We start from the raw sequence: 24,710 nt of genomic DNA on the forward strand, positions 1-24,710 counted from the left end.
GAAAAGAATGCACGAAAGGGAAAATAGCAGTTTTGAAAATTACAGTCCTTATGTCTGCCACTGACCTTCCTGTTTGAGCTTTAAACTCTTTGCTTTGTTGGGTCCATCTGATTCGTTCTCCGCTTAGTCCATCTATAAGTGTTGAGGCTGCTGACATCTTTTTCCTGCACATTTCTGCATCATGGAGTAGGTCCTAAATAGATACACATGCACATTTCAACCACAGCTTATCTCATTAACATCACTACTGGTGAGAATAAAAAAGCATTCATACTGGACGGAAAAAAATATTTTAAAATGAATATAAAAATGTAAAACAGTGCATTAAAACATAGACGTTAAAGATTGAATAGTTAACTGCTGATGTTCCTAGCTATTGTGAACTTAAGGTTTGCGTTTATTAAAAACACAGAGGCAAAGAGAGAAGGTTCTATAATTTTAGGCAGCAACAGCAAAAAACAAGAAAACAAACAGTAAAAACATCTAACCCATAGGCCAGTGACCACCATTAGTCCTATTTCTGTGTTGTCTTCCAATATACGTTTCCTCACCTTTCCCCAGAAGCTCAACATCTCCAGAGCTCTGGTTATCTTTAGGATGGACTAATGCAACAGTATCTTCCTCAATCTGCCTCTCTCCTCCCTTCGCTCCATCCAACTAAACCAGAATAGGACTGCAAGATGTATCCTTGGCCTCAAATCTCTCCAGCCCTAAAACGTCTGCACTAGTCCCAGTGACCGCAAGGATCAAATGCGACGCTTTCCCTCCCTGCCAGAGTCCTTCGATGCTCTGGCGCCAACTCTCTGCAAGTGAAACGTTTCTCCAAGCAGAGACTGGGAGGTAGATCCCGTTCCTCGGCTGGTTCTTCCCTCTGGAACAGCCTCCCTACCCCCCTCAGACTTGAGCCGGGTCTTCTTAAGTTCCAGAAACTTCTCAAGACTTTATTTTTCTCCTTTTCCTTCCCTTTCCACCTCCCGTGTGAAACGTTCCTCTGCTGCGGCGACTGGGGACTGGTCCCTTCAGAGTCATACAGGGGCCAGACCACTGCTACCAGTCCAGCCCAGCATCTTCTGCCAGCACTTGCATTCAGGCTCCCTTCCCCGGACTAGCACTAACCTGGTCCATCGTGTCCACTGCACTCACCCTCCCTTCTCCCCTATCTTTCCCCTGGCACTTGCCATCTTGGCCCCCCCACCACTTCCCCACCCCCCTCCCTTTGGACACCCCTTTCCTGCACTTCTCCATCTCCCGTGCACTTATCACTGTGTTTTGTACTTGCACGGTAGGATTGTCACAAGGCCAATATAACTTTCTGTTGTTTTCCAATGTCCTCCCTCCCTGGACTTGTCTTGTGGTGCCTGGAAAAACATGTGTATAGGGCCAATACAAATGATCAAAAAATAATAAATAAAATGGTATGTCTTCGAGGAGTAGAATGTAGAATAAGCCTAAGGGGAGGAAACTGAAATGATCAATCCAGAATAGATGCAAACCAGAAGCATGCTAAGAACTCAGCACATAGAGACCCAAAGGCAACAACTGCCCAAATTAAGCCCGTAAAGCATGTTCTGGAAATAAAAGAAGAGCACAGGAGTTACAAAAGGGAGGGATGTCACAGCAAATGGATAATATGTGCCTCTGTTTCTTAATACAATTGTGATTTTCTTTTGTGAGAGCTAGCAAAGGGCATTTCTGGAAAGTTGAGACCAACTGGCAATAAAAGTGAGAACCACATTGTGGTGTTACCCCTTTAAGAATATGTGTCATGACTGATGGTCAAAAAGGAACCTCAGCCGGCACTTGCGCCAGATCGGTGGCCGATTCCATGAATGGCACTTCGGCCTTGTGTCTCATTTATTGGGTTTGCAGACTGATGCCATGTGACCACAGCCCTGCTATCCTGGCCTGCAGGCTGATGCTGAGTGACCATGTTACTGCAGCCTCCACTGATCTGGGTAATCCCAGATCAGCATGTGTGCCCTGGGAGCCACCAGGCCACTACCATGATTTGTGACTACAGCACAGTTGCGTTCCCTGGTGCCCCAAGCAACTGGTGTCAGACGTGAGCCCATGTCAAATATAATGGTATGCTGAGTGCACCCAGCAACCCTCTGGCTGCCCCATGTGCCTGTGAGCCAGCCCAGTATAGTAACTGAAACGTATGCTGGGTGCCCCCAGCACTGATGAAGATGGCCCATGTGCCCATGGACCGCCCCCAATAACACACATTAACGTCCCACAAGTGAGTGTTCTGGGCTGAGGGGAACAAAGGACGCAGCTATCTTTAATTAGGTGATAAACCACTGAATATTTAAATACCAGGAAATCGCCAATGAGCAGATGACCTGCAGAGATTGCCGTTTTGGCATCATTGGTGGTTATGAAAGAAGAAACAAAGGGAGAGAAGAAAGAAAGTTAACAATAAAGACTATAGAATCAGAAGTGGGATTCATATGCCATTCAAGACATCTGCCAGACAATCCAGGCAAGGGTGATTGATACTTCTTAGATGTACCTAGGTCTCAGGAGTTTCTGATACTGTGGAAATTTGCAGATGGGCCTCTGATCACCTTAACCCAAAGTAGGCTCACCCAGAAGAGTGCACGTTTGTCTGTAAAGCAAGTTTATTGTACAAGCGCTGGGAGGAGCTAGATGACGCTGTAGAGTCAAATTAACCTGAGTCTCCTGGAACCACATAAGTTTACACTTTTTAAACATTTTGCAACAGTTAAAACACTCCCACATATTTTTCTTACAAATCATCCCCCCCATACATGACTGGTCAAGCCTATACAAAAGAAATCAAACCTCCTTTAATTCCTGCGCTCTTAATGGACACATTTATTTAACTACCATCCCCTTTCAACATATTTTTGCATCAGCTCATATTTAAAGTACACCTCTTTTTGTAATCTTTCCATGATAGGTCATGACTTGGACCCATAGTTACACATTCACACACAAACATAATGAATTACAAGTTCTAGCCGGACTGGGACATCTAACCCCAGATGTGATGCACATGCTTTGCAAGGACACTTCAACGACATGAGGAGGGCTACAAATAAATAAGTTCCCTTTGAACTGGCAATAAATATCTTACCCGCCTACACTTACTGGCGTCCTTGTTCCACATTAATCTACACAACTACCCGTTCAACACGTGTGGCCTATAGGTATATCCTGATAAACTGATCGAAACCTATAAAGTATTTGTCAACTTAAGTGTCCCTTCATCCCAAGTTTATTACTCAGTCACAAACATATTGCTGTACTTCCCTGGACAAGGAATAACAAGCTCCCATGAACTTAAAAAGATTGCATGTCCCTTACACAATAATACCAAGTCGTAAAAACCAGTGCCTGCTTGTAGCTGACCATCCGATATTATCACAGTTGCCCGCTGCCCTTCATCAGCCTTCAACCTTGCCAAACCAGTTTTCCAACTCACACAGAGTTAATCTCGCCAAACCAGGTTGCAGGCCCTGCACAAACTATGAGAGAACTTGTGGCATACATATTTTTATATACACCATGTACCACAATGATCCGAAACATATGCCCTTATATGTCTGTGCATGCATGTTCAAGACTACCGCGTCCTCTCAGTGTTTTTTTTTCATTAGAAATCCCCTTTCTTGCATGTGCATATGAATCTCCTCACTGCCAAACCTCTAGGAGCTGCGTGGCACCCCACAGAACTATATTGTTTATATTTAGTAATTTTGACAGTATCTTGCTATGTGCGTGCAAATCTAAATACATCAAAGTAACACTAAAAGTAACACTTATACCATTTCTATTAACTACACTGGTACATGTTAAATTGCAAAATCGCATCAACATCACAATTTTCCCAGTCACCAATATGATACATGCAACGTGACCCACTCTTTCTCATTGAGACTTTTATCAACCACCCCACATTTCCGTCTTTAGTTAATACATTAACTAATAAACTAATAAACCAATTACTTGCTCTTTTAACAATCTTCTCTGGGAAATAAAGCCCTCCAACTATCTCTTTCATCGGTAGCACCATGGGCTTACTCCTCCGCTGAACAAACCCAATTTGTCCTCCCACCTTTTCCACAATCTACCCGCTGTTCCACATAATCATCCAGTTTGGTGGAGGACACATGATATTTCAGTCTGATTACCCATGTGATATGAAAGAGTAGTGGCTCTAGCTTTGGACAGGGTCAGAGTCATCACTGGGACTGCTTTGGGTACCTAGGCAGAACAGCATCATGAGAGATTTTGACAGGAACAAAAAATAATAAGAATTAAGACAAAAATTGGCATTAAGATGTTGACAGCTAGGCTTATCCAAGACAGTACTCAAGAAAAAAAGAGAGTCCAACCAAGAGTAATTTATGATTCCAGCTTTGCTGACCATGACTACCGTGAGTTAGTGTCCCATTCTCCAAATCATTAGGAGGGAGAAATGTACAGCATTTGCTCCCGATTTTCTGGCATACTCCCCCTCCATAGCTGTTAGGAGGTGGAAAATGTACCTCGGGACCCGTAGTAGTTCTGTTTTTGCACTAAAAGCTGACGCCGAGGAATATAAAAACAACAATATTTCGTAGCGGGTGACCTGGAGCCATTTCGCATTTGTAATGACTTAAACACCTGGGGCCAAGAAAGAGGAGAAAACATCTCAGTCTGGCTGAACAGTCAATACTGCTCAGGAATGTCCATAAGACCTTTTGAAGATGTTGCTAACTATAATTGGACTGCTTGGTCCTTTGTAATGGTTCCTCTTCTTCACGGTGCTCCAGACTAACTCATTAAGAGCAGCACTTAGCCTCCCGAGATCCTGCCACATCACCACACACAGACAAAACGCCAACTGGCTGCCCATCCGTGACAGAATTACCCTTCGCACCCTGGCCATCACACACAAATGCCTCACCAATTCCGCCCCGCAGTATCTCGCAGATAAACTGCCTCCACCAACCCACCCGCATCACCAGATCTTCAAACTCCTCAAACCTAATGATCCCAAGATACAGCCTCAAATCGGCAGGCGGCGCCAGCTTCCCAGTTCAAGCAGCCAAACGCTGGAACGCCATCCCCACCACCCTCAAACAGGAACCTTCTTTCCTTACCTTCAAAGCCGGCATAAAAACATGGCTAAACAACAACCCTTCTCAGTAAAAGACCAGCCACCTCACTTACAGATCACATTTTAACCAGCGTCCACCGCTGATTTATCATCCGTGTATCTTGTAATCGACCCAACTGTAACCAGGGTCACTGTAACTCGCAATCGACCCAACTGTAACCAGGGTCACTCCTTCTGTTATTTATTGGTATAACCTGCATACCTGCTGTAACCTGTAACCTATATTCTCAAGTGCCCAGTTACCCCTGGGTTCGGCGCGCGATACAAGTAATAAACAAATACAAATACGGTCATGCACAGTCATTGGTTTGTCCATATACAATGACACAGGGGACACAAGGGGCAAACAGGAAAAAGGGGGCACAGGTGTGGCTTTGAGCATCGGGCAGGCAAGTACCAGATGTTCCTCGGGGATAACAAGGACAGGCACATGTAGCATAGTGAGACTGCACACACCTCACCAGGCTGGAGGTAATTGTCTGCAAGCAAACAGACCACAAGACCAAAATACATCAAGAAGAGCAGCTGTACCATCAGCTAGATCAGCAATGCAAAGCGTGAAGCTGCAGTTCCCTTTTGTACCAGCAGGCACTGTGCCATCACCCTAAAAATAGAGGAAAATGTGCGAGTAATTGTATCTTAACAGGTTTCTATGGCTCTTGGAGCCATTCCAGATATTTTAGATACTTCTTCCATACACTTCCAACCTCCTGATTAACTTGTGCCACCCCTTCTTCTGAGAATTCCCTCATCCCTCCAGCTCTGCCACTTTTCACCCTTTGCTCCCATCCACTGTTTATTATGATGGACCCTTTTAAATTCAAATGGACTCTTTGCACACCTATGGGACTCCATGGGAATGGGGACTTACAGAATTCCACCTCCGGAATTCCCAAGTCACCGGTGTCGTAATGCCCCAGTGATTCTGGGAATCACAGAGGTGGAATGGAAATACGGGTCCGGCGGTAGCCTTCCCATTTTTCCAGCACGGTTACTGACGGACTCGTAATGACACCCGATATCTCCTACATTGGAGAGGTGTGTATCAATTTCAACGATTGAATCCCCAGCAACAATGTGAACGTTCGCGGGGATTTCAGTCGCCGTGTTCACAGCTATAGCAGAGAAAACCTCAATCATATTGGGTCCATTAACATGGCAAACCGTTCCTGGAATTCGTGTTTGCCCTTTTAGCAAGGAGTCTTTATCAAGTGAGCCACAACAAAAGGTTATAATGTCAGAATTTACAGTTCCTTTAGATTTATTTGACACAGTCCTTCTTCTGTTTAGTCATGATATTGGTGTTGAGCAGGCTTGGACTTTTCGTGGGCGCACAGAGGAGTCCATCTGCTTTCTTCTGGAGATAGGGCCAGGCCCCAGATCTATCGGTGGCTTGGTCGAATGCAAGGTGTATAAACCCTGCCTCTTTCACTCAGTGGGGGTAGGAACAGAGAGAAATCACCTCTTACTAGCTCATGCTTTAATCCTGTAGCTGGCACCAGCAACGTTATGCCGCAAAAAAGTGGCAAAGCAGTGCTTCCAAGGTGCTCTGCTTGGCACACGCGTTAACAAAGTACGTGAAAAAGGGGACGAGCTTAAGACAACTTGCTTTTTCTCAGTTCTAAATAAAATATACTGTTAGGATCACTTGGCACTTAAGGAAAATATGTCCACAATGAAAAAAGGATCTTGAAGAGAAAGCTTTAGTACCAATTAGAACTTTGTCCATAATTCACCGTCGAGAAGATGAAGGGAGCTGTAGAGAGTCTGGTGCAAAGCGGTGCTTCCAAGGTGCTTCGCTTAGTGCACCAGCGCTGGTGCGCGCGCGTTCTCCTTTTTAACAAAGTATGTGAAAAAGGGGGCGGAGCTTAAGACAACTTGGTTTTTCTCCATTCAATTAGAGCTTTGTCCACAGTTCACTGGCGTGAAGATGAAGGGAGGTGTAGAGAGTCCAGTGCAAAGCGTAGGTGGCACTAAGATATGCAGGAAAAGGAGAAAGAAGCAGTTTTTCTATTAGATTTTAAAAAGAGAACATTCAGTAGCAATTGTTCTTAGGAGCTAGGAGTGCCATTGTCTCTGCCTCTGCCCACACTACCAAACTAATAAATGCTATAAAACCATTCCTGTCCAACCAAAACTGCCTTTCCATCGCTCGAGCCACCATTGGAGCTAAACTAGATTATTCCTTGACCAAAAATCTAAATAGGCTTCAAATAGTCCAAAACAACAAGCTTACAGCAGCCTTCAATAGCCCAAAAAGAGACCACATGACACAGGCTAGATGGGCCGCCCACTGGGTCCCGGTAAAGGAGAGAATCGCCTTTAAGACCCTCATATTAATGCATAAATGCTTATTCCTCTCTGCCCTGCCCAACCTAGCTGAACTGATCATAAGAGATACATCCTCTCATCCCAAGAGAACACGTTACACCAACCAACTGCGCATCCTGCCCATCAAAAGGGCAAAAGCGGGGGGGAGGGCTGTACTCGGCTTTCCACATTTAGCACCCAAACTTTGGAACGCCTTACCCAACACGCTCAGAGCTGAGACCTCCCTCGCAGCATTCTGCAAGGGCCTCAAAACCACACTTCAACTAACACACACCCCTCCACCCGAACCCCCACCCCCACGCCTAGCGTTACTTTGCATGTATTATGTACTACCCTTTAACCAAGTATGTATATCCAACCACACTGTCATGTAACTAAGTATGCTTTTTCTGTAACCAGTAACGATTATCTATAACAGCACTACGATGCCTCAGGGCTGCTGCATGCTTTATAAATGTGAATAAATAAAGGAAAAGGACACGGTTATCAGGAGGCAGTACTGATGATAAAAATGTGTTTATTCTTCAAGAAACTCAAAGTTTTTATATTACAGATGGACGGGAGCCACCTGCACTCCAGGTAATTTACGGCAACCGATCCTGCAAGCAGGGAGAAAAACCTATTTTGTCGCAAAAAGGGTTTTGAGGGACCAAGCCAGATGCCCAGTTGCAACTAAAATAAGATTTTTCTTTATGAAACTCACCCATTCTTGTGTTCCCCAGAAACAATCTAATGCCCCCCAACTGACTACTTTATTTGAATCAGAAGATTGAGAGTTTGAGTCCTTTGTGGTCACAAAACAGCGTATCCAAAAAGTCTGGCCTATGAATTAAAGAGCCCTTGAACTTGCTGCAAAGCCGCCAAATAAAAATAAAGTATGGACTAAATTGAGAAAGTCCTTGGACTTGGAATAAGGAGAATAAGGAATCAGGTGGAAGTTATGCAGGTGTAAGGCGAATAAGATGAAGACGAAACTAAATGTGCATGGGGAGAGGGCGGGGACCAAAGAAGCGTCATGGGGTGGGAGGAAGAAGAAAATGTATATAAAAAATCAAATGTTGCACGTGGAAGGAACAGTAGAAAATGGGCTGGTGGGTTCCCTCAAGGAATGACAAATGTTCCAAGTAATCTCTCCCGATTCTCGTGGTGGCTGAGATCACTTGTTGTGCATGTTATTATATTTAATTAGGTAACAGGGGTGGGAGCCAGACAGGTGCAAACAAAGTTACTGTTTGGGGATACATACATACAAAGATTAAAAGTGGGTGAAACATATGCAATGTTGTTTTGACAGAAAAGAGATACATATATATGTTAGATTAGGATAATACAATACGGTTGAAGACACAGTTTATTCTTTTGAAGTGTCTTTTACGATACCTCCCATGTTGAGATAGAGCATTACATTGTGGGAGTGACTGAGATAGGGATACATATGTACACTGCATATGGGGGAGGTGGACACTGCGTGTAGTGGTTAAATATTGAACAGTGGTTGAATATCGACTCGAGGGGGGAAATGTACAGGGGGTGCTAACCCCTCCCCCCTCAACTGATTATAGATAACATTACAGGCAGATCAAATAATTCTATTATTGGAGAAATCAGGATTATAGTGCCTTTCTTTAAGGTAAAAAGTGCATTTAGCACTGCGCATATTTGGGTTATTGTTAGGCAGAATCCTGTGCAGTTCCCTTGGGGAACAGTGCAAAAAGATTAAGACTACAGGAATAAGCAGTAAACCCAATTGGTAGCAGTCTGCACCACCCAGATTTACCTGGTAGCTGTGGCTGAGCAGTCAGACTTCTCTCAAGAAGAGTAGGGCAGTATATAGAGTATACACAATAGGGCCAAAAATACAGTAGAGCAAACAAACACTGACCAGAGCTGTGTATCAAAAGTATATAATTATTTAATTAAAACACAATTTAGGCAATACACTAGCACTCTAAATAAAAAGCAAGTTAAAACACAGTCAGGTAAAGTATACACACCTCCCTTAATCACTATTAGACAAGTCAGAATTAAAACACCACGATTTGTTAAACAGATGTGAGTGCATAACCTGATGGTACTCTAATAGTTTGGTTAAAGGGAGAGAAAAATGCAGAGCATAAAAATAAAACAGGTCCCAACACTTTTAGGAGTTCTCAGCAAGGGAATAAAGGCAGTATACACTGTAGAGCCAAAGTTCATAGGCCAGGCCCACTTTAAATGGAGCAAAGCGAAATGTGCCCAGGATCACACGGTTTAAAAATGCAGTAAAAGTCTTTGCAGAATGTTCAAAAGAGGTTGCGGTGATTCAAGAAGGTAAAGTTAGAAGGTCTGGGGCCAACCCAGTTGGCAAGCCAAGGATTGAAGGGTCACCTTGAGCAAACCGAAGAAAGGGAGGCCAGACAGGACACAGTACCTTAAACAGAGAGGAAGCTCGAGCGGTAGCAGTTGTTCCTGGCAGTGGTTGCAGTTTGTTGTTTCTACCAGGGGAAGAGAGGATCTCGTCGAGGAGGAAACGTGAAGTCGTTGCACTGCACAGGGATGAAGCCAGCCGCAGAGTTCGTCAATAAAACGAGCGTCCCTTTTATTCGCGGTCAAAGTGGTGAAGTTTGGCTATCCTGCCGCCGGGGTGCTTAGCACGGGCGATTCGACCAAGAGTCGTCTTTGGAAGACGAAAAGGGCGAACTGGTTGGTCCCACCAGCTCAGAGGAAGAAGACTCGTCCAGCAGAAGATCTTCTCTTGTCGTCAGGAAAGTGGTGAGGTAGTTGCAGCAGGGCTTCACCGGTGGTGTCGTCGTTGCAGATGGCTCAGCTTCTTCCCTCTTCGGATTCTTAGGTCCTGTGGCGACTTCTGAAGTTCCAGTCCCAAAGGCCCTGCTTTTATGCAGAAAAACCCCCGTTCATCAGCCTAGCTGTCAATCACACATGCTAAGTGGTGAGCCGGGCGGCTCACCACTGGGCCAATCAGAGTAGAGTGCGACTTGGGTTGCTAAGGCAACGCAGTCCAGGGTGCCAATTCCCCCTTCACCCTTCCTGTTGAACCCAGACAGAGTGGCACCATTTGGAGGGCTTCTGTGGAGAAGCCCGCCAAAAAGTGGAACAAAGGGATCAACCTTGGTCAGAGTTACAGAGACCGACACAAACGCGATTTTAGAAAAGAGTTCTGGCAAAAAGACCCAACCGTTAATTTAATATTAAATAAATAAACCGGCGGTATCTTTAACATTGCACCAAAAAGTGGTGCCTTTAAAATCAATGGAAAAATCCCATAGAGAATATTCCGGTGGAATATTTTGCATGGTAACCACTGCCACCAGCCAGAAACTCGACAAGGGATGACTGAATAGTGCCCCCTTGAAAACAGACCTTGGGGCAATATAATTAACCCCTTCCAGTACTTCCACAATATGATGGTTTATACTGGTTCTGTTCACAATTTAAGACTAGTAAAGTCAATTGTGACTTTACATGCCCTGGGAGACAGTAGTCAGTCCCAGGGTATGGAGTCTATGTTTGGGGGTCACTATGACACCCCTGTGTTACAACACTGAGGGTGCTGTGTAACACATACACAAAAAACAGATGGTACCCTATGGAGTAAAAGACCCCATAGCCAAAAAGCACACAAACAGTCAGAGACATACCTCAAATCATGCCTAAGAGTGGGAGTAGAAGAGTCTCACTCTTAGCAGGAGAAAAAACAAACACCAAAAATCCAGCTGCTGGGGGACTCACTAGGTTTGGGAAATTAGCCTTATAAGAGAATCCTATGATGAGCCAGAAAGTGAAGGGTGCTTTAAATATCACACACATTCTATAAGTGTATAAAGATATATCATAAATAAGGGATACAAAGTGAGAGATGCTTAAATAAATAAATAATAGCTCCCTGAAGAATTAATACAGTGTCAGACAAAAATATATTTCAAAATGTATAACTCAATTACAAAATGGTGTCCAGTTCTAAACCAGGTGTGAAAAACTATTACTCATGTCAAGAGTTTTCAGACAAGAAACAGAGGCTGATACATTTGACATATGGCTTCATCATGAGTTGCGTGGTAACCCCGGCGTTATAAGCGCCAGGGCGAATAGCGCTATCGCCAAACCCCCAGGCGCTATTAGCACCGGATCACAGGTTTGGTGGAACGGTTGGTTCCCATTCCCCATTGGGCCGCATTCGCTAATAGCGACAAAAATCGGCAAATTTGCGGCGGATTTGCCCGCAGCTCAGAGCTGGAAGGAAATCTGCCAAAGACCATGATCTGGTGGACCCTTAAATGCAGCAGTAATAGCGCTACCGCCGCATTTAAGGGTTACCGCCAGACTTGTGATGAGGCCTATAGTCTTTGGCAGCATCTCTCAGTGAGATAATTGGGTTTGTTAAGTTAAAAATGGAAGTTGGCAGGAAAAGCAGACAAGATCAATGATGAAGCCAGATAAAGCAAGGTAAACTTGGATATATGTATCTATGTTCTTAATGAGAAGGGCACAATGTGCTTCATGCAGACCATTTTGAGAGACCAGTTGTATTCTTTGGCACCATAGGATAGAGTTTATCTATATTTCCACAGTATAAGGCACTAACTAACTAGCAGGACCTCGAAAATCAGATAAAGAGTAGACATTGATGTGATGAAGGTGTTTATGGCAGAAGTTGAGAACTGTCATAAATGTGCCCAGCCAAGTCTAAAATAAGTTCATCAGTTTTGTGCGTCAGAGAAAAGTGTGGATGCCAGTTACTCTGACCAAGGTAGTCATTTGTATAAGGATGTTGCCTCATCCAAATAGCCTACATAAGCAGGTTGAAGGCAACTTTTTTTGTATTTTCCAGAGCGTGTCTTGTAACTGCAACTAATAAAGACTGCAAAAAAACTCCTGGGATATGGATATCTCTCTCTCTCTCTCTTTCTCTCTCTCTATCTCTCTCTCTCTCCCCCCCCCCCCGAGCTTGGTGAAGAGCCGTGGAGCGGAGGTCAACCCAAAGCGAAGCACTTTGAAGTGATAGTGTTTATCCCCTATCAGTAACCTCAGGAACTTACTGTGCTTTGATGTATCGAAACAAGCACCCTGCAGATCTATTGACACCAACCAGTCCTGAAATTCGAAAGCATGGATAATTTCTCTCAACGTCACCATCCTGAATTTATCTTTCCTCAGGAACTTGTTTAAGGCCCTAAGGTCCAGAATGGGATGGCAGATGGGCTCACAGTCCTTCCTGGATCTCCTGTCCCGGTTGGATTGGAGGTGGTGGGGGATCTGTCAAGGGGATTTTCTTAAGAAGGGCAGACAATAACCCACCAAACGAGCTGCAGAGACCCAGGCATCAGAGGTTATCTCCTGCCACTGGGGCCAATGTTCTGCCCACCGTCTACCAACTGGTCAGTCGTGGGAGGGGAAATCAAATTGGATTAGAGGGTGGTGCCGCCCCAGTGCTACCACTGTTTATTGGCCTCTCAAAGCCCCTCTGACCCTTTCGGAGGCGAGAAACGCTTCTGCCCCTGCCTGGCCTATGGGAGCTGTGCTTTCCTGCCATAAGGCATGTAGCACCTGTAGCCTCTGCCCCTTGAGGAAAAGCTGAAGGCTGGTTTGGCTGGCTGCGCAGCTAAACCCAGCGATTTTGTGGTCAATTTTGACTCTTTAAACTTTTCCAAAGAGTCATCAGCCTTCTGACCAAATAGAAACTCTCTCTCAAAAGGCATCTCCAGTAGCCTATTCTGGACATAAGGGGAGAAGCCAGAGGTTTTGAGATAGGCTAGCCTTTATAATACTACTACCAACACACCAAACGGCCAACACAGTCGGCCATGTCCAGGCCCGTTTGCAACGACTGCTTGGCTACCCCCTTCCCATCTTCCACGAGCCATGTAAAAATGCATTTCACCTTCGGGGATTTATTGCGTTGCCTGCTTCACTGCTTTCCATAAACTAAATCCACAGGCCACATTAGTGGCCTATGTAGTAGTAGTAGTAATAATCTTTATTTTGGCAGCATTGCCATAAAACCAAGAATAACAAGGAATCTGATAAAAACATTTAAAATGCAGGATTATAACCAAAAAAAATACATTTACAATTATAAAATACATTTCATCCTCAAACACCAGGCATTTTTCAAAAGGCTAAATGTGGTTGGATGTCGGTTTTTCATGCCATGCTGCCAGAATTAAAGAACTTCTTGGCCATTTATTTATTTATGTATTTGTAGCACACCTAAGCCTGAGGTTATCAGGGTGCTGCTATGAAGACAAGTTACACATAGGATAGGAGCTTAGAGTAATGCATTATAGTATTAAAGGGGATACAGACATTTCATTTTCTAACCACTGCTGGTCAGGGGGCAGAGAGCAAGGAGGAAGAGATAGTGTAGCTCTTAGTTCAGGTGGGAGGGAGTTCCAGAGGATCCCCACCACCGTGGGAAAATGGGCGCCCCCTCCTTTGGCACTTTTGAAATTCGGTAGTGCTAGGTGATGTGCGTCGACGGACCATACCGATCTAGTGGCATTAGATCTCGCAATATTCTTGCGAGTGGTTTTCGAGGGTGGTCTGGGTGAGCCATTTGTGGATGATGGAGAGTGCTATGAACATGAACAGGGAGGCAATGGGCCTCCCTTCTTGCTGCTATGCTGTGGTCCTGTTTTGAGATGCTAAGTGCTGAGCGTAGTGCATTGTTTTGGATTATCTGCAACTTGTTGATGCTCTGCTTTGAGGTCCCTGCAAAGAGGACATTGCAGTAGTCGAGTCTAGCACCGGTGACCGCCCAGTCGATGGCAAGGCAGCTGGTGGGGGTGAGGAACTACCTGGCTGCATTGATGAGTTTGGCTATGTAAGCAGCTGCAGAGGCGATTGGGTTTACTAGTTTACTCATAGACAGTGATGCATCCAAATGGACGCCCATCGTTTTCACTGAGGCAGAGACAGGGATGTTGATCCTGGCAATTGTGAAAGCAATGAATTTGGGGGTTAGCTTCCTCAGTGTCATAGGTGAGCCCACCAGCAGGATCTCTGTCTTCTCGTCGTTGAGGCATAGGTGGTTTATGGCCATCCAGGCCTGGATGGTTCAGTATATTTGTTAATGCTCTGGGAGTCATTGTCACAACTGTCAGATAGGAGGAGGAGGATTTGGGTTTCATCGGCATAGTTGGTGTAGGATATGCTAATGTCCTACAGGAGGTCGAAGAGGGGTTTGGTGAATATGTTATACAGGGATGGGGAGACGCAGCAACCTTGAGGGCCACCGCATGGGATGGGGATAGGCGGGGCACAGGTTATGCCAGAGAAGACCCTCATCGATCTTCCTTCTAGGAGGAAGACCACCCACATTGTGGCTTCCAGGGAGAAGTTGGTGGCTGTTGTGAGGTGGTGGCATAATGTTTTATGGATTACAAGGTCAAAGGCAGCCAATAGATCAAGGGGCATAAGGAGGGCTGGTTTTCCCTCATCTTTGAAACCATCAAGCTGATTTTTCAGGTCTAGCAGTGTAGAATCTGATAAAATGAGATGCCTGATTTGTTATCATTAGAGAATCATTAGACTCACTGTTACAGAATCATTATTCTTTGTTACACACCATTACCCATCATTACCTATTGTTAGAGAACTATTATCCAGTATTACATCTTTAGGAATTATTGCATCCTGTTTAGCTATCCATTGTACATTGCTGAAGTAGACACTATTCACATTATTAGACTGCCACTTTGTATGCATTAGCCTTTTGCATTTAGAACGACACACTGTCATATTTGAAATTACATGACAATGTAGCGCTTAGGCTGAGAGAGAAACGTGCTAGGCACTATAGAGAATGAATGAGGCTTGGAATGATATTTAGAGCCATTTAGCATGACACATTGTTATATTTTTAGAGACACATTACACATTATTATGCTTTGTAGTTACACATGTAGAGACTGTCATGTACACATGTATGCATTGTAGAGACACCATGCACGTAGAGTGTGCACTTAGAATATTCTTTGAGCATGTAGCTAGCGCTTGGGCTTGCGAGAAGAAAGCGTAAACTATGGAAGCATTTAGCTGGCATTATAAATCCATTTCTGGAAGGAGACAGAGAAGCGCCACTGGGCTCTGTGCGGAGATGTTATGGTACACTGAAAGAAGGAATTCGTAAACAGTTGTTTGGCAGGCAGAGGCAGACAGATAACACAAACCTTTGTCCGAGTGGGGAAGGTGAAGGGAGCCTTATCAGCTTGAGCTCTGTGCTTCACACAGAGAGGTGGGAGGCAGCGCCCTGGAGCAGGGAGATGGTTTTGCTCTCTGAGAGAGAAAGGGAGAGTGAATGACAGTGAATGGATATATAGAGGAAGATGGTGTTTTGCAGGCAGACATTAGAAGGCCATGAAGGAGATATGATGTCTAATGTCACGCTGACAGAACACGAAGTGAAAAGAACATGCAAACACAGACTTTCAGGCATTGCTAAATGCTAAGACAGAGAAAGAGACAATCTTAGTAGAGAACGATGTAACCATTGAGAATGAGTGCGTCATGGATTAGTATAACCAGAGCTGAAGAGAAGGGAGTAGCTGGAGAGAGTTGCTGTTGGAGATGGGGTTAGATACTGATGGAGTTTGTTCGAGCTAGTTGCTGCTGGAGATGGTTCTAGATGGAGTTTTGAATGGAGCTTCTCTCAGAGATAGATCGAGAGACGTTTGGATGCAATGTCTTGATGCAGCAGAATCCGATGGCTTTGGGAGAGATCGGAGAGCTTGGAAGAGCTTGGCAGAGGCAGTTTGAGTGACCAGATCTTGAGGGGCCTGCCACTGCTGACTGACTGATTGCAGAGTAGCGGGAAGAGGAGAGATCTGGCCCTGAAACAGACAGAGCTGGAGACAGGGAGGCACAAGCAAATGGGAAGTATGGTTTATGGCCTAGACAAACCGATTGATTAGAACCAGTGGGGTAGCTTTGCTGAGGATGTTGGAGGGGACGTGGCATCTGAGGAAGGGGTCCCCGAGCCAGATGGGTAGGGGACAGAATGGTGTGCCATGAAAGTTGGGGGGACAGGCATTCCTGCCCCCCCTCCCAAGATTACACCCATAATTAGAACAGACACTCACACAAAGAGCTTTGGGTTTGGGAGAATGGGAAACCAGACAGGGATTGTATTAGGTAGAGAGTGTGAAGTATGATGTGGATTGGAGAGGATTGATTCTGCAGGAAGGAGAGGATTGCTGGATGGTTGACGCTTCCATTAGGCTGCATTAGAATCACATGCTTGCATTAGAAACCTGTAAGGCTTATAGTTATTGCATGGTAGATTTGGACCAGAAGCATAAAGGTGCAAATTGAGATTTGCATAGTTTAATGGAATGCTTGCATTATTATCATGCTTTGCTGTGTATTATGTATGAATACATGTATTTTATTGTTATAATTGAAGCGATTCATGTGTTTTCTTTGTGTTTTATGTTATTGTGTCCGTAGGGTATGATAGGAGTATGTTGGTAGGCGTAAGATAGAAGCAACAGTGCACAAAGGCCATGAGATACGAAAGCAGGGGGGGGTATAGTGATCAACACCCCCTAGGGGATTGTCTAAGATTGTCTAAAACCGGTGCATTGTTGCCCAAAGGGGGGAAGATCATGATAGGGATTTATTTTCGGACTAACGGCAGTGCAGACTCTGCTCGCGGACCTAGTTTCTAGGAAGTGTTGTTTTTGGATATAAACAGCCATATCCAGGATTTTAAGTAGGAAGGGACTGTAGTGATGGGGCGGTAGTTGTTGGGTGTTAATGGGTTGAGGGTGTTTTTTTCTTAGTAATGGGAGGACCCAAGATTATTTCAGGCAGGTTGGGACTAGCTTCAGGGAGAAGGAAGCATTCATTAATCTTGTGATGAACGGGATTAGGGCTTCTGAGGAGTCTTTGATGATGTTAGCTGAGCAGATAGCCCCTTTACATCTAGAGGGTTTTAGGCTTCTAAGAATGTTGGAGGTTTCGACTTCCGTGACTTCTCTGAAATTGAAAGGGTGGGGTTTGGGTCTTCGATTGGTAGGGGGAGAGGGATGTGATGTAGTTTTTATGAGAGCATCTTGTTTCATATCTATTTTCTGCTGTAAGGAGATTATCTTTGCTAGCATAGCATTCTGGATGTTTGAAAACCACTTCTCATCTTGAAGAGGGGGGCTGGAGGGTGTCTCCAGTTCTCTAAGTATTTTGAATATTTCTTGGGAGTTGGAGCTGGCATTAGCTATTCTGGTGTTGTAAACAGCAGATTTGGCTGCCACAATGGCCTGTTAATATTGTCTTGCCAGCATACTGAAGTTGAGTTTGGTGGATTCGGTTGGGGTTTTCTCCAGGTGGTTTCCGCCAGATGTTTTTTCTCTGTAGGGTCTGGAGGTCTAGGGTAAACCAGGAGGTGATGTGACCGGCCGGTTTAGCCCTACGTGGAGCTAGAGGGGCGACCAGGTCCACAGTGTTGGTCAGAGTGGCATTTTCCATGAGGACACTTGGGTCTGAGGAGCCTATGGTAAAAGTGGCGTGAGTAGAGTATAGCACAGGGGAAACGTGCTGGTCTTGCAAGAGGTTTGAATCCCTGATCCACGCTTAATTAAATACATTAAATATAGTGCCCTTGGTCAGTTTTCTGGCACTACAGGACCAGGTAGCTGGTAAGGCAGGGGGGACTGGTGATTGCTGACAGGTAAGGGGGAAGGCGAAGGTCAGCGTGTGATGGTCGGACCAGGCACAGCGGGTGTTAGACAATGTGATGATCTGGATGTTCAGGTCTGCTACCCAGTCTAAGGTTCTGCCTTTGTTTTGGGTTGGAACTGTCACACAGTGTTTAAAACTAGTGTGTTGGCCACTGCATGGCCTGCTGGGTCATTTAGACATAGGTTAGGATCTCCAAGAAGAATGGTTCTAGAGGTAGGTTTGGTGTTTTCACACACTGTGTGCATGCATTTCTCTTCGAAGGTAGAAGTAGGGCCTGGTGGGTGGTTTATTATATGTAAGGCAATGGGTTCAGACTGGGATAGAGATAGTTTGGCAGTCAGGATTTTTGAATTACCTTCCAGGGAGCTGTTGGTAAGTCTGCATTGTAAGGAGACTTATATTGTAATACAGTCCCTTCTAAGCATGGTGAAGCCATCCGGCAGTGCTAGGGATAGGGTAGGACCAGAGGTTTGGTGCAAACAATTTTCTTTCATGGCGAGTCGGTCAAGGTATTGGGATTGGGATGTGATCAGGTAATTTATGTCCAGGACATGAGCTGCAAGAGATCTAACATTTATGAGGGCTGCGTTGAGAGGGGATGGGGGTGGAGTGCATGACTCTACCCGTTATGGTTATGGTTGTGCTGGTGAAGTGCGACCGTTAACTTTGGAATTCCTTTGGAATGGAGGGTGGGAGGCAGTGTGGAGGCATTCTGGTTGTTCTCGTACAAAGACTGCTGTTTTTAATCTGGGCTGTAGTTGGGGTGCACTCTGTCTGGTTATCCAGCATGATCTGTTTTGGTTTCAGAACCAGCAACTTCTTTGCTATGGGTGTCCTCATTGTGAACATGGTTAGGGTGGGGAAAGTGGTTGGGGGATGTCAAATTTTGCGGGTTGTGTGTCTGTAATCTGTTGTCCGGGATTGCCAAGACTGTATGCCTAGAGGGTTGGGCATTAGTGCATTTCAGCAGCGGTTGTATAAGCCTCAGGATAGAAGCAGATATGTGCGCTTTTACTCATGTGATTGAGCAGGGGTCGCAGGGATACATGTTGATTAGCTACAGCAGGATGTGTTGAGTGAGGGGCCCGGGCCTCGGTCAGGTTGTTTGTAGGTGGAATGCTTTGGGAGTGCTGCTTGGGGTCACAGTGTATGCAAGGGGGGAGTTAGGGGGGGGCGTGGTCTTGTCATTGTCGGTTACAAGGTATCTAGTAGCACCAGCCTTGTAATTTCATTTGGGCACTTCGCAGTAGGAGCAGGGTGGCATTGAGGGGATCTGTGGGGTAGTCTCATGGTTAGGAGGACTGGGCCGCACAGGCAAGGAGAGGGTCCCTGCCGGTGGGGATCGGGAAGGGGATATTCTGCACATTGAACAATCGGAGGTGGTGGGGGTAGGAGCAACAAACAAGCCATCTCTATTACTATATACAACAGGCTTACCATTATGTAAACATGTTGCAACTTGGTTGCAAGTAGTCGGTAGGGTTGTAGGGTTGGGATGCTGAAGCACTGTCGGCAGTGTAAGGAAGGTCCCAAACAGGACCCTCAATACAAACCTGGGGAAGAACAAAGAGGGAAATCAGAGAGAAAAATTGTGTGTTGAGCCATGATGAAAAGTTTACTGAATATTTGTAAGCAAGCTGAGTGAACGGATGAAAAGAACCGAACACACATTGTTGGCAATATGAGCAGATGACAAGTACCGATCCGCATTATTGAAAATAACTACAAAGGTCCTCGTACAAGAGTATACCAGGCGAAGTCAAGTATTTGAAAGGACACGCCTACAAGTTCTGGTAGGAGAATATACCAGGAAAAGTCAAGTGTTTTAGAGGAAGTGCATGCAAGACCTGGCAGGGGAGTATACCATGCACATTAAACTATATGAAAAGAAGCAAAAGAGACTATATCCAGGACCCGGCAAGAGAGTACACCAGGCAAAGTCCAGCATGTGTGATAATCTGCTGTAGAAGAGCAAGTTACTTCCCAACTGTAACGTTCTTTTGATTGGATGTTCCTTCCACGTATTCCTCATCTTAGATATTCGTATCAGCTTTGCTACTTCGGAAAACAATTCCACACTAGAGAGCACTGTGCTCGATGTAGTGGCGTCAATGTCCCTCGAGGGCTGCCATAGAGGGTCGACGTCATCCGTAGTACAAATGGATCGAGCGACGCCACTTCAGTTCAGTTTTTTTGATATTCTTAACTGATGAGTTGACAAGGCGTCCCCTTAGACCGTAAGCTCTCAAAGAACATTGAGTGTAAAATACGTAAACTGTACGGAGGGGTAGGCTGGGAGGGTCGATGAGGAATACATGGGAGGAACATCCAATCGAAAGAACGTTACAGTTGGTAAGTAACTTGTTCTTCGAATGGATTGTGTCCTCCCACGTATTCCTCATCTTAGACTCCCAAAGCAGTGAAAATTGGAGGGAGGGAGTACTGATTAATTTTACTCATGGACGGTATGTAGAAAGACCTTAGCAAAAAGACCCCCCTAGAATGAGGTGGAATCTACACAATAGTGTTTCACGAAAGTGTGCATTGATGACCATGGGGCCTCTGAACAAATATCTTGCACTGGGACACCCCTCTGAAGAGCCATTGAAGTCTGTATGCCCCTACTATAATGAGCTCTTAGCCCATCTGGAGGTTCTTTACCCGCCATTTTGTAACACTCTCTAATTTCTAGAATTATCCATGTGGATAAGGTCCGTTTTGTTACCGCCAAGCCCAATTTATGGCCGGTGTATCCAATGAAAAGTTGGTCACTTTGCCTACATTTTGCCTAGAAATGTAGAAACTGAGAGCCCTTTTTGGGTCCAGTCTGTGAAGCCGTTCATCCTCCTTACTTGCATGAGGTGGAGGATAGAAAGATGGCAAAGTGATCTTGTGAGACAAGTGAAAGTTGGTAGAAATGAAGGTTTGAATTTAAGTATGACTTTGTTTTTTTGAAAGATGGTATGAGGAGGCTTACAAGAAAGCCTGTAATTCACTCACCCTGCGGGCTGATGTAAAAACCACTACTAGGATTGTCTTCAAAGTGAGAAGCCTTAGCGGACAAGAATGCAAAGGCTTGAAAGGAATGCATGTAAGAAATGTAAGTACTAAATTGCCCAATCCAGGGCAATTAGAATGATGGTTTTCCTGATATTTCTCAACCTCCTGATTATGTGAGGAATCATAGGGACTGGAGGAAACGCGTATAGGAGTGGAAATTCCCAGTCCACTAAGAACGCGTCCCCTCTTGGAGGAAATTCCCTTGAGCAGTATAGTTCGCACTTCCTGTTGACACTGGTTGTGAACAGATCCACTTGCGGGGTCCCCCAAAGGGTGAAGATCTCTTGAAGGACTTCCTGAGCTAGTTCCCACTCGTGGGATACTGTGCTCTGCCTGCTCAGAGCGTCCGCTGGCATGTTCCGCTCTCCGGCTAGGTGAACTGCTGACAGAAATATTCCTTCTTGTATTGCCCAGAACCAGAGCTGCATAGCCTCTCTGCACAGTGGTAGTGACCATATGCCTGCTCTCTTGTTGAGGTAGTACATGGCCACTGTGTTATCCATCATTATCAGGAAATGTGTTCCCAGTACAGAGGGCAGAAAGGCCCTCAGCGCTAGTCTGATTGCCCTCAGCTACAAAAGGTTGATGTATAGTTTGGACTCCAATGGAGACCAACGACTGCTGATTGTCAGATCGTTGGTATGAGCTCCCCTCCCTGTGAGTGAGGCATCTGTCACTACTGTTATCTCTGGCCATGTCTGCCAAAACGATTCTCCCTTGATAATATTGTCCTTGCAAGCCCACCATAGCAGATATTGAGCCACTCTGGCCAGAACTTGCAAAAGATCTGACATATTCTCCGAAAATTGGGATCATTGAGTCCTGAGGGCCCATTGAAGGGATCTCATTCTCATTCTGGCCTCTGGCACCAGAAAAATGCAGGATGCCATGAAGCCGAGCAACCTCAGAAAATCGAAGGCCGGCAGATGCTGGGCATTCTGGAACTTTGTTACCATCTGCAGAATGCGCCAAGCTCTCACCTCGGATGGCAAGGCTTTGCCCGAGGAATTATCCAGGACTGCTCGGATGAATCAGAGTCTTTGGAATGGTATCATATTTGACTTCTTGTAATTGAGGGAAAAGCACAGTCTGTGTAACAAGTGGCAGGCCATGCTCAGATGTTCCTGGGCCTGTTCGGGTGAACCTGGGCTGATTAACCAATCGTCCAGGTAGGGGTAGACATGAATCCCCCCCCTCTCCTGAGACTGGCTGCCACTAACGCCATCAGCTTAGTGAAAACCCTCAGGCGGAGGTCACCCCGAATGGCAGAACTCAAAACTGAAAGTGAGAACTGCCAATCGCAAACCTCAGGTACTTTCTGTGCTTTGCATGGAACAGCACATGAAAGTAAGCATCCTGAAGGTCCAATGATACCAAACATTCCGAGCCTGAAGAATCTGAGAAAGGGTTACCATCTTGAACTTGTCCTTCCTGAGGAACTTGTTGAAGTTTCTTAAATCCAAGATGGGTCTCAATCCTCCAGCCTTCTTTGGGATGAGGAAGTATGGGGAATACCAACCCTTGTTCCTCTCCGCCACAGGTACATGTTCTCTTGCACCTTTCTCTAGCAGGGTTAAAATTTCCTGCAACAGGAGCAGATCTGGAATTTTGACAGAGCTCTAACCCGGTGGATGGTCTTGAGGCCTTTTTTGAAAAAGAAGGCAGTAACCTTGAGCCACTGTTTCCAGTGGCCAAACATCTGACGTAATGCCCTGCCATTCATTCAGATGCTGAGAGATCCTGCCTCCCACCGGAATCTTGTGGGTCAAGGCCTCAGAGTGGCTTTGCGGCGGCACCAGCAGTGTCTGAGGGGACAGATGCCACTGCTGGGGCTGATCTAGCACCCTTTCCTCGTCCACCCCGAGCAAATTTTCTTTGTCCTCTTCGACTAGCCTGTCCTTTTCCTCTTCCAAATGAGGAATAAAAACAAAAAGAAAAGGACAACCCCTCCAGGAAGATGAGCCTGAGTAGGAGTGTTGCTGAGGTTGTCGTATGGAGGCGCTAAGTGACTTAGCCGCCGCCTTGGCGGTCTGCAGCTTCTCCAAACTTTCATCCGCCTTGCTGCTGAACAACCTCAAGCCATCAAATTGCATATAAAGAAGTCTGGCCTGCATATCCGGTGCAAAGCCCGACTTTCTAAGCCATGCAAACCTGCATAGCACTGTGCTAGACGCCATGGACCTGCTGAGGCTGTGAGCAGTGTCCAGTCCTGATTGAAGGCATTCCCCCATAGCCTCTTTTCCATCTTTCACAATCGCGAGTAAGCTGTCTTGCTCCTCGCCCTCAGGAATGTGGTCAGCCTCTGCACTAATACAATCCCACACGGTGTATGTGTATCTTGGAAGGGTGCAGGTCACATTTGTTGACTTTAAAGCCATACTGCTCGAAGAAAAAACCTTTTGCGACTTGGCGTCAATTGTTTATCATCCTTATCTGGGGGAATACAAGGGTATGCAGATTGTCTAGTGGATTTAGCTGCCTGGACTACTAAGCTCTCAGGTGTACGATGCTTAGTTCAATAGTTAGGGCAGAAGAAGAAGGTCTGTATTTCCTAGCAAAGTTTTTGTTCATTGCTGGTCCAGATTCTGGGGTTTCCAATGTGACCATAATCTTCCTCTGGAGTGCTTTGTGAAAAGGAAGAACAGGATCCTTTTGAGGACCTTGAATGAGAATGTCTGTCATGTCATCCTGTTTGTAAGTGAGTGAATTTCTGTTCCACCCCATGAACTCCACCACCCTATTCATAATATTTCTATATGCAGATTCTGCATGATCAGCAGGGCCAGGCTTATCGAATTCCAACTCAGGAGACGTGTCTATAGCACTAGCTGTTTGTAGACAGTCATATAGATCAGACATTTTGGACTGAGGATCAATTCATTCTTCTGGGACATCCCTATTACCATTTTTTACCCCAAAAGGGGAAATCTCCTCTTCAAAGGATTGTTCCTCATAAATAGAGGCCATAGGCTTGAAAAGTCTTTTCTTGACACAGCGTGAACAATGTTACCTGTGGTTTGTGAAGGCATTGGCCTTGGTTTCGCAAAAGGTGTCGATATTGGTACCAGAATCAATGTTGCCCTCTACAAAGGCGTCAATGGCGCTGATATTGTCGATGATGTCTTTGATAAAGTCGAAGGAGCCTTCAATGTAGGTGCCGTCGAAGAAGGTGTTGCTGCAACCTTCGACACTGGCGTTGAGTAAGTCTTCGGCAGATGCGTCGAGGAGACCTTCGACACAGACTTCGATGACGGTTTGTCACCCGATGGAATTTTGTCTGGCGTCGCCTTTGGTTTATGCACCGATAGGCCTCTCTTGCTCTTATGAGTTGTCGGCGAGGTTTTGGTCGACGACACCCTCGACGATTCTACACCGGAATGAGAACGTCTAGTCTCCGACCTTCCTCTGCCATGTTTAGAATGAGCCGGGCATGGTCTTCACACAATTTCTTCGAGGGGATCTGGCCCGCATTCTCGAAGATTCGCATCATTGAGGCTCTAAAAGCCTCCCATTT

General features: G+C 45.5%; 1 protein-coding gene across 1 annotated transcript in view; it reads right to left on the bottom strand.

Annotated features, from left to right (window-relative positions):
• Positions 1-24,710, bottom strand: part of DNAH8 (dynein axonemal heavy chain 8) — an 8,835,797-nt gene that overhangs the window by 1,484,081 nt on the left and 7,327,006 nt on the right. Inside the window, exon 72 of the mRNA XM_069608756.1 lies at positions 66-193. Within this exon, the coding sequence (XP_069464857.1) occupies positions 66-193 (128 nt within the window). The remainder of the gene's footprint in view (positions 1-65; positions 194-24,710) is intronic.

Source organism: Ambystoma mexicanum, chromosome 4q (assembly GCF_040938575.1).
Source record: "Ambystoma mexicanum isolate Mex_15411 chromosome 4q, UKY_AmexF1_1, whole genome shotgun sequence".
Lineage (NCBI taxonomy): Eukaryota > Metazoa > Chordata > Amphibia > Caudata > Ambystomatidae > Ambystoma > Ambystoma mexicanum.